The following is an 18,242-nucleotide window of genomic DNA, read 5'->3' on the forward strand; positions in this document are numbered from 1 at the left end:
TGAGGGTGCCGGTCCCGCTCGAGGGATTACGGTCAGGGGGGCCCCAAGTCGAGGTAGGGCCTCTGGGGTGCAGGTGAGGTTCTTGACTCCCCGAAGATTAGCGCACGAGCTTGGGCAGTGGGGCCCCACGTTAAGAGCAGCCTCCTTTTAGATGAGAAGGTTACAGTTGGACTGAGGATGCCGTCAGATCCCAAGACTAGTTCTTGATTTCTTTCATGTCTCTTCTTACTCTGGAAGTACAAGTGTTTCGGTTGTAGGTTTCGAGGGGCAGAATTAAGCCTGTGAAGTGATGAGTGCAGTAAAATCGACCAAATTGTCATTTGTCTGAAATGCTTTCGCACTAACTTGGTGCTGCATGTTAATATGGCACCTTTTGATGCTTCAGAACCTTTCAGATCTATCCGCCCATTCCATGAGTACATAAACTGAGTCCGGTTGTGCTTAAGCACCTTATCTTGAGACGACCTCGGAAATCTGCCCGTTGTACTTGTCTTAATTACGGGACGTTTTCTTGTGTCAGTTTTGGCTTTTAAGGTCTTGTTTAAGGGGCGAAACTATGACTTGATTTGGAAAGGAAGCCAAGGTGTCTGGAAACAAACAATAGAATTTATTAAAATCAGCACGACTGTAAATAATTTCAGCTGTCCTTTAATGAGTATTATACCCTGATTGTTTTCCTTTTTGCTTTTGTGTACGTTTTATAATTTGAATGATCGCTAATAGCTAAATAACAAACTTGGAGAAACTCGGCTTTACCGCCGAATGTCTTTATTTACAATTTTATTGTGGCATATGTTTAAGGCATGGTATCAGCTGTGCTTGAAAAGACGTATTACATTGTTTAATACCCTTCTTTCATTCTCTCTGATTAGTGCTTCATGAAATTCTAATTGGAATTCAATACAAGGAATTTCAGTTTTTATTGAAACGAATATTGAACCTGCTTGAGAGAGATTCACAGTCTTTCTTTTGCTTAATCTACTTTGAAAAATCTGGAGTGCTTTAAATTGGAAAAATGGTGGAGAACTGAAGGCAGTGATGACAATAAACATACATGTTTGTACCCCTTCTAAGTTATCTTCTCCTTTTCGTTTGACAGTAAAAACTAACTGAAGATTAAGTGGAAATTTAAACATTTCTTTCTGTTATGAGAAGACAAATCTGCCAAGAAAGTTTAAGCTATTTTGCTTTCTGATGAGTCTACCTTAGAGGAGTAAGCTGTCCTTAAGTGCTAGATTTTGTCAACAAAACAACTTGATTCTTCTCTAATATTAATCTTAATTTCTGGGAAATTAAAATGCTGTTTACTGATATAGTCAGTTATCTTTAGTTCATTTTGATACTTCTTTATTTAGAGAAATGTAATACTGCTAAATCATTAAGGGAACTGGTATTGTATTTGTATATAAAATATATTTTTTATGTATAAAGGCAGAGGAACTTTAAACAACATTAAAAAGCCTAGGAATCTGTCAATTAATTAAAAAATACATGTTCAGGTAGTGTTTACGTATTGGAATATATGTAATATATTCAATATAAATATTGAGCAAAATAGATAAAAACTTCAAGTATAACTAAATATTCATTGGAAATTTAAGCTACAGTTTGCATCGCAGTTCTTTCAGTATGGATTCACAATCATATCTGCATTAGGACATCTAGGAAACTGTTTTATTCTGTTTTGGCTTACTACAAATTTTTTAAAAGACCAGTTAAAAATCGAAAATATCATTTTGTTGTTTAGCATCAATAAGTTCTTTTGCTGAATCCGGCTACCTTGTTTCGGCTACTTTTTGGGAGAAGATGAGTAACAGTTTAAATTAGCTAAATAATCAGTGTAATTACTCTTCAGTTCTGCATACAGACTAGTTTAAAAAGTTAGCTACCTTAGAAGTGCAAGGCCTAAGCACAAGATTGAGGGAAACCTTTAATTTAAAATAAATGTAGATGAGTTTTGTGAATATAAGACATAGATTGAATGTTTTTTGATCTTACTGTGCGTACCAATTTTCTTGATGTCAATATTTAGTACATGATTTTCATACAGGTGATTGGTTTACATTGGTTATAACACTGACTGGACTGGTTATTTTCTTGAGAACTTAAGTAATCCTTTTGTTTCCTGTTACCTAGAACCAACGCAGATCTATAGATTTCTTCGAACTCGAAATCTTATAGCTGTAAGTAGTCAATAAAATTAATGAATATTTTTTTCATAAAATTTCATGCATTTAATTTTAACATTTCTAAAACTTTTTTTATAGCCAATATTTTTGCACAGGACTCTTACTTACATGTCTCATCGAAACTCCAGAACAAACATCAAAAGGTACATTTTGTGAATCTTATTTTGAGTTGATCAAATGATATTAAAGTTGTGTTTTAAAGTACTGTTTCTAATTAAAGATTAAATATGAAGACTGAGGTGAAAAAGTGGTTGAATTGGTTGCCAGGTGATTTTTTTTCTAATAGTATCATTTTTATAAATCCCAGTTTATTACCATTTTTTTTTCCCTAATAGGAATGATTTAGTAGTGGAGTGAATGAAGTAATTTTACTGAATAATGTTTTTACTTTGTGCTATGAGTTACTTTCAAGTTTGGTAGAAGTTGGGGGTTTAAATATTGAAGGGCTCAGGGAAATATCTTGAATAAGTAAATTTAGGTTAATTTTTAAACATTTCCTATATGTTCTAACAATAAAGAATTTGCTTCTATAATGATAGGTTCAGAAAGTTTCATTTTATGTCTTCGGTGGTGATCTTTCTAGGAAAGGAAATATTTCTGAAGTTAGTAAGTTGTGAGTGTCCTTAAAAAACAAGATAGTCTTAATTATCTAGTCTTCAAGTGGAGTCTGGAAGTGTCGATCAGAGCTTATTTTTGTTTGTACATGTAATATGTAACCATATATAATTATGGAATGCTGGTTTCTTACCCTACATGAAAGATTATTGAGTATATCAAATGAACAATTTTAAGTTTAAAGGAGAGAACTTGTATTAAGCATTTGGTATTGTTAGTCTTGATTCACTAAAACCATTAAGCTATCCTGATAGACTTCGAAACCAAACTCCTTTGGAGACTCCTACTGATTACTAAGCATCATGTTTCCATAGCAAGACTTGGCTTAGCTTTATAAATATACCTAGGTGTATTTTGAAGGATTAAAATGGTAAAACCATTTGTCTTCTGGTAATCTTTCTGAACAGGGAGAGTGTGTGCGAGCGATTGCGTGCTTGTGTGCATTACATTTAATAGATGAAGCTTGCCAAGAGCCTAAATAACTAGGAATAAGGTGATGGATTAGGCAAAAGAATTAAATTTGTCAGCTTTTTGCCTGTCTGTGCCATTATTTGATCAATGCCAGGGTTTAGCAGACTTTTTCTGTGAAGGACCAGATAGTAAAGGACCTTGTGATCCAGGAGGCAGAATTCAGTTTATTAATTAGAATGTAGGTAGGTACTTATGCAAAAAAAGAGAAAACAAGTGTCTACAAATTTTTTATTGATGAAATTCAAAATATAATAATTGAGTACAGTATTTTGTAAGATCTGCCCACTAGTGAGAAGTGTGAGATTCTTATTTTTGTAGAATGGGAGGAAATGACATTTACCTTACTTGGGGTTTAGAGTTAGTGTTCTCTATCAAATCAATTGCAAATATTTATCCATAAAAATGATTCTTAGCTCACGGCTATGCAGAAACAGACAGTAGGCCAGATTTGGCCTATGGTCCATAGTGTGCTGATTTATTCTATAAAACTAGGAGAATTTTATTAAGAGGTAGTTAACTCTTTTCTCTAGTATTTTTAATAGGGAAGATCAGTTATTTAGGATGCCGCCTGACTTCAGTTTAAAAGTGATTAAGTTTTTTGGGGGGTGGCTGGCTGTCCGTAGAGCATGCGATTTTTTATCTCAGAGTTGTAAATTCAAGCCCTATATTGGGTGTAGAGATTAAACATTTTTTTTTTAATGATTAAGTTTTTTTCAAAGTAAGTTTGAGTTAATCCATAAATTAAAAAAATACATTTAATGTATTAAATTAACATAAGTTCATTATTTTCCTGTCATGTTTGTTTATGGGGCTATTTGTCTCATTGGATACATTTCCGTTGTCTGCTCATATAGGTGGAGACAGTTTTAAAAGCTTGGTAGCAGAGATTACTTTTCTTAATTTATTGCTCCTTAGGGAAAAAATTGTCTTCTGCAGAAATTTTGCAGCAGTTTACCAGACAAGAAACATGTGAATCCCATAGTTTATTTCCATGCAAAAATGCATTAGGAGTCACTTAATACTTTTGTTATATACTTGGCTTATAAAAGACATTAGAACTAATTTTTAACAATTACACAGCTTGCATCCTCAAATGAATGCTGTTCTTTTCAAAGTAGTTGGTGACTTCGGAAGGTGGTGAATTTAGCCTAGTGATTGTGGTCTTCGTTAAACATGTTTTTGGGACTCCTTTTATAAAGTTGCTTTTAATACGATCCTTTTGCTCAAAATGATTTTTGGAACTCCGTTTTTACTGTTATAACAGCATAATACCCGTTGTTGGAATAAATATAGCATTCCCTTTGAAATCATCCACTCAGTTGTGATATTAATTCTGGTATGTTTATTAAACTCTCCTTGTACTTTAGTTTCGCTTTATAGAGGTATTCAAATTCTATAGACTAACACAACATTGATACAGTGGAAATATTTGTGAGGAGAAGGCCATCTTTTATTGAATCCATTTTACTAGATTTCATGTAAACTGTTCCTGAATCCTCCGAAGAAAATTTCCTGGAATTTCTTGGATTTTAAACGTATTCTCCTTTTTTGATTATCTTTTAATAATCATTTCCCTTATTAAATCTGGGACTGTTGCAATACCTTTCTAAAGAACAGACATACTTGGTGCTGAGAGTGAGGCTGCTTTTGTATAGTTGCTTATGTGGTTTTGGTTTTTTCCTAAGGAAGACTGGATTGCCTTTATGATCTTACCTATTTCACATGGTTGTTAATATTCAACTTTCCTGTGAACTTCTCCTATGCACACCTCCATAATTTTGGAAGAGATGAACCTTGTGACTTAGAGTCTTAACTTTTCTTTCTACAGGCAGGATTTCTTCTTAATCATTACATAAACATAAACATATTATTCTTAAAAGTTTCCAGTGACTTCACAACCTTCCTTAATAGTACATTTTCAGTATTTATAATGTAACGTTCTTTGCAACTAGCCTAAAATAATTCTACATTTTCCTTCTTTCTTCTCTCTTATCTGTGGAGAATGAAAAATGTATTGCCATCCTTCCTAAAAAGTACTACTTACTATGCTCTATTGGATGAAACTTTAATATTGAAGTTTTCAGTAACTCTAAAGGTAAAGAGAGAAGCTTTTTTAAAAAAAAAAGATCCTTTGTTAATGGAGGCTGATTTTTCATCTGAACTGTAGATTGCATCTATTCTGCTCTTCCTATTAGTATTCTACTGTAGTTTATTTACATTAACATTTCTCTGTGGGTGATGAACCTAAGGAGGGCATGTGATGTAATGAGCACTGGGTATTCTATAAGACTGGTGACTCACTGACCTCTACCTCTGAAACCAATAATACATTATCTGTTAATTAATTGATTTTAAATAAACTTCAAAAGAACATTTCTCTACTGATAATTTTTTATAATAGTAGTTGAGTACAATAGTTGTTATTGAGGAATGAGCATATTAGTAATTTCTAGTATCTGAATTCAAGCTTTATAAAGTAATTTATGTGCAATACATTAAGCTATTCATGTCTTAAGTTTGAAGAAAATAAGTATAAAAAAATACTCGTTTCCAATTAACAAATGTGGGTCTAGATTTCTAGCCTCTGTCTATAGGACAAGTATAATAGACCACCGTAAGAACTAAGATAAGGCTTGTTTTAGAGTCAATTCATTCTGAAATTGCTTGGGAGCATGTGGAGGTTATTAATTTAAGTTTCTATTTTGTGGAAAATGTACTTTTTTCCTCTTAAACTTGTAAAGTTAAAAGCCAATAATCGTATGATTTGATGAGTATTACCCCTAAACTTCAAAATTTTTCCATGATGGTTGTTGATATAGCCATCTCTTTAATATGACATATCATTTAATTTTAGCCATTGCTAGTAATCTTTGGCGATTTCTGTTAACTTCAGATATTTTTAATAAAATATCTTTTTTATGTAATCGTGCAACCACATATTTTTGTCAGCTTACTTAATAGAAATAGATGAATGTTTCAAAATATATATGGTTTGCATTTGTTTGGTTCAGTCCAACAGATGCTTGAATACTGTTCAAATGTAAGGTACTGATGCAAGCACTATGTGGCTTTCCTTGAAGAAAAGCAATCTCTGCCCTTCAGGAACTTAGAGTCTAGGAGGAGAAATACTATATTTATGCAAATTAACATTAATGAGACTAAATGTCAAAATAAATATAAGCCAGGTGTCATAGGTAAGGGGAAATCACTCTGGTTTGGGAATAATTACAAAAGGTTTTATGGAAAAGATAGCATTTGAGATGGGACTTGAAGGCTTGTCTACTGTATTATAACATATACTGTCTCAATGTAGTATTCATTGTTATGGCTAATCATCCACAATTTATCTTATTAAAAATAATCAAAATCAGATTTCCAACTTGCCTATTATGGTGACAATGAAGTGTAATCTTTTTTTTTTTTTTTTCCCAGTTGAGAAGTGATTATTTTGTTTATCTGTTTCTTTCAGGAAAACATTTAAAGTTGATGATATGTTATCAAAAGTAGAGAAAATGAAAGGAGAGCAAGAATCTCATAGGTAAGATAACCTATCAGTTTACATTTAAGTGACATACTTGAGGAAAGAGGAAAAAATTATAGTGATCATTTCTCTAGTGATCACCCCAATATTGTAAGGAGTTAGAAGAAACCTTAGAGGTCAGTTGGTCCAAACTCATACATAAATCAGGAATTAATAGTTCTCTAGCATATATGGCAGAGATCCTTAAGCCTCATCTTGAATACCTCCAGCTCTGGGGACTCACTTTTCTTAGGCAGTTGTGTTCATTATTGTTTATCTCTATTACCAGATTCTTGCATTTTGACTCAAAATTTCTATAACTTATGCAGTTGGTATTAATCCTACTACCTCATGTAAGGAGGGATGGAGACTCATATTTATGGTACACTTACTCTATGCTAGATGGTATGCCAGATGCTTCACAACATGACATTTCTTCTAAATAATTGTCTTCAAATCTGAAAGAGCCTCTCATTCCATCTTGTCCTTCCCCATATTTATACCTTTCAGTCAAAATATTCCTAACTTAATATTTGAAATATGTTCATCACATAAGTTTCAGAAACTTGACCCTTTGGACAGAATCTATTTATTGTATGTTTTCAAATGTAATAACTCAGAACTAATCCCTAAAAGTTCTGACTAGCCTACTATCTGCCTAAGCTAGATAGTGTGCTTCCATTTTTTCTTTGATAAGTAAACTGAAGAAAGTTGAGTATCATTCTAAAGAGATACAGGAACTTGGGTGGTATTTGTTTATTCATTGACAACTTTCAGGGAGAATACAAAACTAAAAGTACTAGATTTTTTAAAAATGAAGCTGGTAAAATTGCCGTAATAGATTTTTGTCTCTTGAAAATTTAAATCATACTTTACCAATTTAGACAGGATGTACGCTGACTTGATACTTCATTTATGGTTTCTTATTTTAGTAACTGGTATAAGATGTCATTTTTGCAGTTGCTTATATTTTAAGTTTGGCTTTTGAATTCAGTTACTTTGTTACTTGAATTGAAAAATCGCATTTTTAATTACGTGTCTTGCATTCTTGTAGGACTGAACTGTAATTTATATTTCCATATCTAGGCAGTCTTGACTTGTAAATAAGCTATGATGGTCCATTCTAGAAGCTGAGATCCCAAATCTTTACCTAATCTATTACTGCTCAAGGAGTACCTTACAACATAGGACTGAGAATGTTGTCAGTATGTGTACACTCTGTTGCTTGAATTTCTGTTCCAGATTCCTTGTCTGATCACCTACCCTAGACAGATCTCTTGGGATCCTCGGGGCCTTTTTTACTAAAGTATAAGCTGTAGTCAGAACCTGATCTCTGAGCTTTCCTAATTCTTTTCTCCTGAACATTTTAATAGTTTGACCTGTAGGTCTTTCAGGGTTTGTGTAGGAAGGAAAAATAAACCAAGAAGAAAACTTAGCCCTTTTCTTGATCGTCCCCATCAAGGTTCTATCATTATCACTGCTAAATCTACTACTATCTCAGTGGGACGTTGGCTTTAATAAATACTACTTTGCTTTCCTTAGAATGTGTGTTGTGAGGGAAACACGTAATACTGGTCGGTTCTCTGTGAATAATCACTCACTAAATAATTTTGTTCCTTTTGACCCGGTGCGTTCAACAGCTAGGCCAGTATTGTAACAGGTATTTTTAACTCAGAAGTTTCAGAGGGTTGCAAGAATTCTTTCCTGTAATTTTGAAAAACAACTTTTTCAGTCTTCAGGATCCAGTTGAGATTAGTGAATTGGCCATTTCAACCCCCTAAGATTGATCTCTTTCTCTCTGTCTCTTTCTCTTAAAAAAAATAAAATAAATAAAATAACAGCCCTAACTATGTTGGAGCTGACCATGCTTAATGCCCAAGAAGGCACTTTAGGCTCCAGAGGTGTTGAGTTATTGTGCTAAGTGCTTCAGCATCCCCCCACAAGATCTTTTATGAATTTCTCGGTGTCACTCCCAGAGTCACTAAAATGAATTGGGAGATTGCTTCATTTTAAGTTTACCCTTAAGGCTCTGTATTATTAAATTACTTCAATGTATTTTTCATCTCCAATTAGGCATAATCCTGTTGTTCCATTAAACTTATCACATAGGATTGTAAGAAGTTCCCTAGACACCCAATATGTCATTCTGGCACTATAAAACTTTAAAAAAAAAACTGTGGTCAAATTCTCTTACAAGAGGACAAAATTAATCTTTGTTTTTCCTGACATCAATTAGTAGAAGTTAAATCATGCACAGAACATATCTGTCTTCCATGTATATTTTTTATTCTGTACCATCTCCGATCTTAATTCAATTTAGTTGGATCCTAGATTTGTTCAACAGCAATAGTCTGGGAGTCTTCCATTGGAACTCATATTCTTTGAGCACTTCCAAATTTGTAATATCTTTACTCCTAGATCCCATGTATTTCATTCTCCAGAGTTCAGGGAAGTATCGAGATATACAAATGTAGTACTATAGCCCCAAAGTTAGAACAATCAACAGCCTGACCTATTTATGTCATTTGTAGTAACTTAAAAACCAGATCAAATTCCCAGCATTATCTGTGCAAAATGAAGTTGGTGTTCAAGGATCTTTTATTATTTTATATTCTAGAGCTACTATTGTCTTTGCTCATCACAGAAATGGGCAGAACTTATTAGGAGAAGCAACTGATGGAGAAAAAGGGACATTTCATAGTTTTTATTTCCTTAAGATGTCAGTCAATTTGTGGCAATAAGCCATATTTGACATTTGTAACCCTACCATCTATGAAGATTATTTCGTTTCTTGAAGAGAATGGCTTTCTGAAAACTTCATACCCAGTTAGATTTTAGAAATTCATAGTGGTTGTACCTTTAGTCTCAAATTTTTCCTGCTGTTTCTTGCTTTTTGGTGTGATAGGGTATATTTCAAATGTCTTTATTTTCTTTTTAGAATGTTTGGTGTAATTCCTCTTCAGTTCTTATTTCTGGCATTCCAATTTATTGTGGGTTTCAAATTTATTGTGGGTCTTGACCAAGTACTATGGCTTGCTGGAATAAATCACTGGTCTGTCTGTAATTTTTTATCCTAGCAGGATCCCAGGAGTCTTTTGTGCTATTAGTACTACCAGTTTTAGAATTCTGTAGTCATAACTCCTTTAACTTCAAAGTGCATGAGCACTGGTTGAAAGGTAGCATGAAGAGATTTCCAAATTGGAGTTGCTTCCAGAAAGTATTTCCTGGGGCCAAGTGAGAAGCAAAATGTCTTTTCTCTCTTCGCCTTAATCATCATCCATTCCTGGTCCTCTGTTAGCAGCTAGAAAAATCCCCTCAAAAGATACCAGCACTAGAGCTTTTACTAGGGACATTTTCAAGCCAGTATTTTAGTAGATAACATAAATTGCCTTTCATCACTTCTTATTGTTACCACCAAAGCTTTTGAATTAATAATCTTTATTTTCTAAGCATCTTTTGTATAAAGAAGTCCAGATCTTTTTTTTTTCCCCTAAGAGTCCAGTTTTTTTTAGTGTACCAGGTCCAAAACTCTGTTAAGTGCTGGGGATATAATAGCAAAACTCATGAAGACTTTGCCTTTCTGGAGGAAAAAGATAAATTTCATAATATGTACAATTGTAAAATAATTGCTAGGAAAGAAAAATATAGGGAAACAATGTATGAAGCAGGTGCACCAGCTCTTGTTTGAGATGTTGGATTTGGGAATAGTGATGGTCAAGAGCGCTTCCTTAAAAAAAGGAGCTGAGATATGAAGATGAATATAGGAGTAAAATGGGGACCAAGAGGGTGAACAGATAGGTGATTCTAAATAGAATATTTCAGGTACGACATTTGAGGCCAGAGTAGCCGAGTAGAAAGAATAAGGAGAGTGGCATTAGATAAGGCTAGAGCAGATGGCCATGGCCAGATAATGCAGAGCCTTGTAGGCTATTTAAGCATATTCGTCTTTATCCCAAGAAAGTCATAAATTACTTTAAATAGATATATTGAATTAATGGCATTTCCCTACCATTCTCTTTTGTAGATTTAGCTGCATTTTTTAAATTTAAGGCTGCTTCTTAATTGTATGTCTTTTCTACCATTCATAAGATCTGAGATGTTTCTCCCCTTTCTTTTTTTTTTTTTTAACAATCTTGTATTGGACACAGGTTTTGAAACTATTTTAAAATCAGCATCTTTGGGCAGCCCTGGTGGCTCAGTGGTTTAGCGCCGCCTTCAGTCCAGGGCGTGATCCTGGAGACCCGGGATCAAGTCCCACATCAGGCTCCCTGCATGGAACCTGCTCCTCCCTCTGCCTGCATCTCTGCGCCCCCCCCCGCCCCCGTCTGTCTCTCATGAATAAATAAATAAAATCTTTTTTTAAAAAATCAGCATCTTTTCATGTTTGAGTTTTAGTTGTTTCTCTTTCAGAACCTGAGCTATGGATTCTTTTTACATACTTACTCCTAAAGGTGCCTTATCAGTTGCTACTGAGCATGTCTGATTCTTAAAATCTTAAGTGTTTAAAAACAGGTTTTTATGATGTTTCTGTTTATATAATCTTTGGGTTTACAATAATTCCTTTATGTTTTGTCTTATTATACTTCTAGAAAGGGATTTATTTATTTGTAAAGGACTCCCTCCCCTCATTCAACTTTATCTTCTCATTACAAAATGTTTCCCATTCTTGTGTCTGAATCTTGGAAGAGAGGCTGGATTCCCAGAATAATGGGATTGAGGTAGTCACCAATTTCTCCGTTTATTTATTTATTTACTTATTATTTTTTTAAGATTTTATTTATTCATGAGAGAGAGAGAGAGAGAGAGGCAGAGACACAGGCGGAGGGAGAAGCAGGCTCCACTCAGGGAGCCCAATGTGGGACTTGATCCCGGGACTCCAGGACCACTCCCTGAGCCAAAGGCAGGCGCTAAACCGCTGAGCCACCCAGGCATCCCAGTTTCTCAGTTTTATGCATGATAGCATTAAATGTATAAGAAAAGTTAGGTAACTAACTTCTAAGAGTGTAGACGCCAAATAGCTTATCCTATTTTGAAGTAATAGAGCCATAACTCTAGAAATGAAGCCTTAGATTAATGTGTATAAATTAGAGGCACTAGTCTTGGTCTCTTTCCAGCCTGAAAACTTGGTCTTTCAGTGAGATCTGGCTATTCTTAAAATTTGAGTTTCCTCCATGGATGTCATCTCAAAATATTAGTCCCTTATGAGTTTAAATTTACTTAACCTCATTCTGCAGACAGCTTTAGAGTTGTTAGAAGTTTATGCTTGGAATCTTACCTCAAAAGTTTAGATTCCTCGCCTAGTTTCCTGTTGCCCCATTGCTTGCTTTCTCAGAAGATATGGATAGGGAATATATCACAAAGATGAACCAAATCCTTATCTGGTATCTGATCTTGATGAAGTTAGATCACGTGCAGCCTAAAACCAAATAGGCCTGACCAGTCTTACGTGTTTCTTTGCCTTCCATTCTAATTCAGCTTTAACAATTAAGATGTGAATATGGTAGCCACATGAGAGGGAAGATGGTAAATCAGAAAGGGAAAGAAAATTGCCCTTTTTTCTTGAATGAAGCCACCCTGGAAGAGAGCAGCTAGGCCTCATTGTTAGATTTTATTCTAGGTACTTTTAGGAAGGGGAGTTAGAGGGAAAATTGTGCATAGTAAATCACATTCACAAAGTTGTTTTTTAAGTTAGTTAATTGAAGTAGGAATTAAATATATATATTTATACATGAGAGACACACTGAAAGGTCTGGAGACATAGGCAGAGGGAGAAGCAGGCTCCCTGCGGGGAGCCCCATGCAGGACTCAGTCCTGGGACCAAGGCAGAGAGACGTTCAACCACTGAGCCACCAGGTGTCCCTGGAATTCCTTTCCTTTTCTTTTTCTTTTTCTTTTTCTTTTTCTTTTCTTTTCTTTTCTTTTCTCTTTTCTTTTCTCTTTTCTTTTCTTTTCTTTTCTTTCTTTTCTTTCTTTTCTTTCTTTTCTTTCTTTCTTTTCTTTCTTTCTTTCTTTCTTTCTAGACAGAGAGAGAGACAGAGACACAGGCAGACAGAGAAGCAGGCTCCATGCAGGGAACCTGACATGGGACTCGATCCCGGGTCTCCAGGATCATGCCCTGGGCAGAAGTCGGCACCAAACTGCTGAACCACCCGCCTGCCCAAAGAATTCCTTTTCTTAAAGAAAGTGTTAGAATGATAGCCTAATGTGCTTTTATCTCTTTTAACTTAGAACATACCATGTAAAACTGTGTCTCAAACCACCTGTGGTGAAGGACCTTTGTGTTTAATTTTCCATCTTTCATAGATCGGTATTTTTGTAAATATACTTACTGATCACAAGCTTGGATGTTATGGGAATGTTAAATTTCTATAAACTGTTTAAGTCTTACTCTTAGCTTCTTACCTTGTTGTGGAGTGGTAACACGTTCCCCTAGAGACCTCAGTTTGCTGACCACATGTTGAGTGGCACTACTTTAAATTATTTTCTGTGGTAGATCAATCTAAAATGCTTCTGGCATTTTAGAGTTGGAGCTTAGAACCACATTTTCTATAAAAACAATGTAAATAATACTATAAGCCCTACAGTGTAATGGCTCATGATCCCTGACCTTAAAAATCTGTTACTCTAAGAGCACCTGCCTGGCACAGTCGGTAGAGCATATGACTCTTGATCTCTGGGTCATGAGTTTGAGTCCCACATTGGACATAGAGTTTAATTTAAAAAAAAAAAAAAAAATCTTACTCTGGGAGGACATCGCTATTCTTATGAAAAGTATTTGTTGAGTGCCTTTGTGTAAAACACTGCTAGGTATAGGGACACTGATGTAATAAAAAGATTGTCGAAAGGGAATATGTGTAAAAAAGTGGTAAATACAAGTACTTGAGATTAAGCTGTGATCATTAAGCTCTGAAATGTTTGGGGATGGGGCCATTATAGAAGAGGGAGAGAGTACTTTGATGGATACTTTATTATTTTATGCAAGCCTGATAATCTTAAGAGAGGTCATTTTCTCATTTTATAGATAGAGGTCACAGCTACTAACTGGAGCCAGAACTTAAACTTGGATTTTTCTGTTTTACCATTCTGTCCTGTTTTCCTCTGTAGGGCTTTAGGAGCCATATTATAGATACCAATTAAAAGATTTGGCAGTTGGGGACTCACTGGAAAATTTGAAGAGAGGAGTAATACATACAGAATGGGGTTTTAAGAAAACCTGGCTGCGGTATATAGGTTTAACTCAAGCAATTAAGAATAGGATAGATTGGTTGTGACTAATGGATTGTCTTCTAATATGTGGAAAATACAGAATGTTCCTCTTTGTCTTCAGTTATGTTTTGGAGTTTTGCTAATTCTGCTTTGTAAGATGACATTTATGGAACTATTTTTATAGGAGAACGCTAGTCATCTTTTAGTAAATGGCATGTAGATTTTGTAGATGGCAGATATACTTTTTATTTATTTTTATTTATTTTTTAATTTTTTAAATTTATTTATGATAGTCATACAGAGAGAGAGAGAGGCAGAGACACAGGCAGAGGGAGAAGCAGGCTCCATGCACCGAGAGCCCGATGTGGGACTCGATCCCGGGTCTCCAGGATCGCGCCCTGGGCCAAAGGCAGGCGCCAAACCACTGTGCCACCCAGCAATCCCCCAGATACACTTTTTAAAAGCAGCTTTGGGTATAACTAACATTCAGTAAAATACACCCACCTTAAGTATATAGTTAGTGGGCTTTTTTTTTTTTTAAAAGATTTTATTTATTTATTCATGAGACACAGAGAGAGGGGCAGAAACATAGGCAGAGGGAAAAGCAGGCACCATGCAGGGAGCCCGACTTGAGACTTGAGACACAGTCCCGTGCCAGAGGCGGGGCTAAACCACTGAGCCACCCAGATTCCCCTATAGTTACTGTTTGGACAAATGTATACACTTATATAACCATAACCAGAATCAAGATATAGAAATGTTTCCATCATTTTGAAAAATTCCTTTGGGCCTCTACAGTCTGTCCGCTTGATATACTTTTTGAGGTATGAGTTATATGCGTTTAGATTCAGTCTCTTTGGTTCTGAGTTTTGACAACTGCACACAGGTAACAACCACCACAATCAAGATAAAGATTTCTAAAAATTTCCTCATGCCTCCTTTTATGGTCAACTCTCCTCTTCCCCACTTTTTTTTTTTTTTTTTAAAGATTTTACTTATTCATTTGAGAGACAGAGCAGGAGCAAGAGGAGGGGCAGAAGGAGGGAGAGGAGAAGGAGAAGCAGACTCCCCGCTGAGCAGGGAGGCTGACAGTGGAGCTTGATTCCAGGACCCGTGGATCCTGACCTTAGCTGAAAGCAAACCCTTAACCATCTGAGCTACCCAGGTGCTCCCCTTCCCACTCCTTATGTTTTTAAAAAATATATCTGATTCATGTCAAAAAGTAATATATATGAATTTCCTGTTTTTAAGAATCCCATTGTGTGGGCAGCCCCGGTGGCGCAGCGGTTTAGCGCCGCCTGCAGCCCAGGGCGTGATCCTGGAGACCCAGGATCAAGTCCCACGTCAGGCTCTCTGCGTGGAGCCTGCTTCTCCCTCTGCCTGTGTCTCTGCCTCTCTTTCTCTCCCTGCATCTCTATGAATAAACAAAATCTTTAAAAAAAAAAAAAAGAATCCCATTCTGTACCATTTTTATTTTGTTGATGTTTAAGTTCCAGTTATTCTTCATTTTCCCTCATACTTACGCTTTCAAAACCCTGCTTAGCCCTTTCCATTTCCACCCTCCCATAGTCATTTTGTCCTCTGCTAATATCCTAGTGTGCGTTTCTTAGTACTGTTCTGGAAATGCCCTTTGAGACCCCCTATCCTGTAGTTTTTTTAGCGTGCAGTTCTTAGCTTACCTGAGTAAGAAGATAGAGGCACCGTCACATCTTCTGTTGAAGGATCATTGTCTTCTCTAAGAAAGGGAAGGATCTTGGACAGAGTTAGAAAGCTAACTTCTTTATAATATATTCTTATTTTCAATCATTACTTGCTCCTTAAAACTCTCTTGCCTCAATGTCTTTACATAACTCTTCCTCTCTGATTATAAGAATGACTAGATTGTCACCATCATTTTAAAAAGTACAGAACCGTACCCTTATTGATCCTTACTGCCTTTTACACTAGTACATGTTTTAAGTGAGAAATCAGTATTGCTTCCATTTCCCCAACATCTGTTCTCTCTAGACCTCTATAATCTGACATCTGTCTGTATCACACAGCAAAAACTGTGTTCTGGAAATTTATGAATGGTTCTTGATCAACTAATAGATTGCTCTCTTTTGCAGTTTAAAGATACTACAGAAGCCTGTGGATGTTTCTGCTTATTTTGTCTCATCTTAATAGTTTTTCCATTGTTAGTTGATACTTTTCAAAGCAAAAGGATCCATGTAATTTATGCTTCATTTTCCATTGCTTCTAAAACTTAGTGAAAATGACATGTTGAAACAATAGATCACAAATCTATAGCAGATCTCGAATTGTATATTTCACCCTTAATGGAAGAAGAAAGTGTTGATTCCTGCATCATTTGCTAGAGGATTGAATTTTCATAGCTTTAAAATATTTAAACACTTTTGCCTGAATTCAGCTACCTTTACCAAAATTTTCTTTTGAGATGTGAGAAGGGAAATGTTTCCACTTTTTATATGTAGAGTACTAAAGCACAGTAAATTATCTTGCCTCTCATTTGGTGATCTCTTTTTTTCTGACTGACTTCTTTGGTTTTTTTTGTGTGTTGTAATGTTTTGTTTTTGTTTTTGTCTGTAGACTACATGGAGTCATAGGCTTGCACAGAGTTGAGAATAAAAAGATGAAGCATTTATAAATTAGCTGAAGTAACTTAGATTTAAAGTTTAGGGCTATTTTTATTATAGAACATTAAAGTGATAACTGTTTTGTTTGTTTTTTTAGCTTGTCAGCCCATCTGCAGCTTACATTTACTGGTTTCTTCCACAAAAATGGTATGTACTTAAAAGTAAATATATTGGCATTTTAACAGCAAAATGCCTTTGCGAATATAAAAAAGGAAATTATTTTTTTGTGTGTAAATTTATAAAATTATACTTAGTGGGAAAAAATACTGATTCTGATAATTCAGTTTCTCTTTAGTTGACTTCAACAATTCCAGTTATTGCTTTATATAGTCAGCGATGAGATGTGGAAGATGTAACTTTCACCTCTTTCAACTTTTAAAGTAGTGTTCTTAAATTTTAGTGTGTGTAGAAACATTCTGGCAGTTTGTTTAAAATACTATACCTGGACACAGATTCGGATCTAGTAGGGTTTTGGTGAACCTTAGGAGTCTGCATTTTAATAAAGCACCAGGATAATTCAGAAGTAGTTGTCTGTGGAACAAATTTTTAAAAACTGTCTTTAAAGGTTTTTGTAGCTGGACCTTATACATAAAATCTTGATATAGCCCGGTTTCCTTATTGCTTTCCTGCTATTTAAATTTTAAGTACATTTTGAAATTGTTAAAATTATTCGGTGTTGTGTGTGATCATTCTTGAAGGTAATTGTTTGCTGCATGTGGCTTATATCTAAAATGAAATTCCAACTCTTATCTCTAAACCAATACTTTTTATTTTTGAGGACACTAACTTGCTTAAAAAAAAAAAAAAAAAGGCAGCTACATAACATTATGTTACCCAACTCAAAGTCCTTCCAGAGTTTATAACTTAGAAACTATGGGAAAATCTTTTCAGTACCATTTCTTAGATTTTGCAATTTTTTATTTCCAATATTTTTAAACTTTAAATTAATTGTCTTAGAACCTGAAATAGGTGAATTCTCCGCTGAGTAGAATCCTTTCTGTATGAACATTTTTAGTTGATGGTATTGCATCATATATATATTTTTTAATACAGTAATAAAACAATACAAATAACCACTGCTACCAATGGGATATATCAATATGTTAGATATTTCACAAAGAAAAGTTGATACTTAACTAAAAGAGGTAAAACCATGCTAAAATCAGTTGGTTTCAGAATGGAGAGAAATGCTACCTAATCCATCTTTGGTTATCATTTAATGGAATGAAATCTTTTAAGAAAACATGTCAAGGTGATCATCCTTAGTATTTAGTAAGAAACAAAGTTTAGTAATAATATGGTTATATTAGAACAATTTAATAACTAGTCAGGTTTTTTATGTAAGAAGTTTGAAATCTGGTTATCTCTTAGCAGCTAATGTAATGTAACTTCTAGTTTTGCCTTAGATTTGATCCATTTTTATATAGAAATAAATTGAACAGCATTTTTATGTCTTTTTCTAAATTACAGTCGTTTTATAGAGTCCTTATTTCTAATCATTTCTTATACTTACTTAGTTTTCTGTGGTACTTTTAAAGTACATGGACTCTAATACTTTGAAGCTTATAGTTTGAATATTATAGGTTCATTAGCCTTTTGTTCCCA

At 34.8% G+C, this 18,242-nt stretch overlaps 1 protein-coding gene across 4 annotated transcripts in view; it reads left to right on the forward strand.

The window, feature by feature from the left end:
- The window catches only part of SUZ12 (SUZ12 polycomb repressive complex 2 subunit), a 45,526-nt gene that overhangs the window by 653 nt on the left and 26,631 nt on the right, over positions 1 to 18,242 (forward strand). Inside the window, exons 1-5 of one of the 4 annotated variants that reach the window (XM_072779412.1) lie at positions 872 to 1,056; positions 2,137 to 2,183; positions 2,268 to 2,332; positions 6,745 to 6,813; positions 16,735 to 16,784. In XM_072779412.1, coding sequence (XP_072635513.1) covers positions 2,298 to 2,332; positions 6,745 to 6,813; positions 16,735 to 16,784 — 154 coding nt within the window. In that variant the 5' untranslated portion in view covers positions 872 to 1,056; positions 2,137 to 2,183; positions 2,268 to 2,297. Of the gene's footprint in view, positions 1 to 870; positions 1,057 to 2,136; positions 2,184 to 2,267; positions 2,333 to 6,744; positions 6,814 to 16,734; positions 16,785 to 18,242 lie in introns of those variants that run through there. The other 3 variants (XM_072779410.1, XM_072779413.1, XM_072779411.1) reach the window with 3 other exon arrangements.

This window comes from Canis lupus, chromosome 16 (assembly GCF_048164855.1).
Source record: "Canis lupus baileyi chromosome 16, mCanLup2.hap1, whole genome shotgun sequence".
In the NCBI taxonomy this organism is placed as follows: Eukaryota; Metazoa; Chordata; class Mammalia; order Carnivora; family Canidae; genus Canis; species Canis lupus.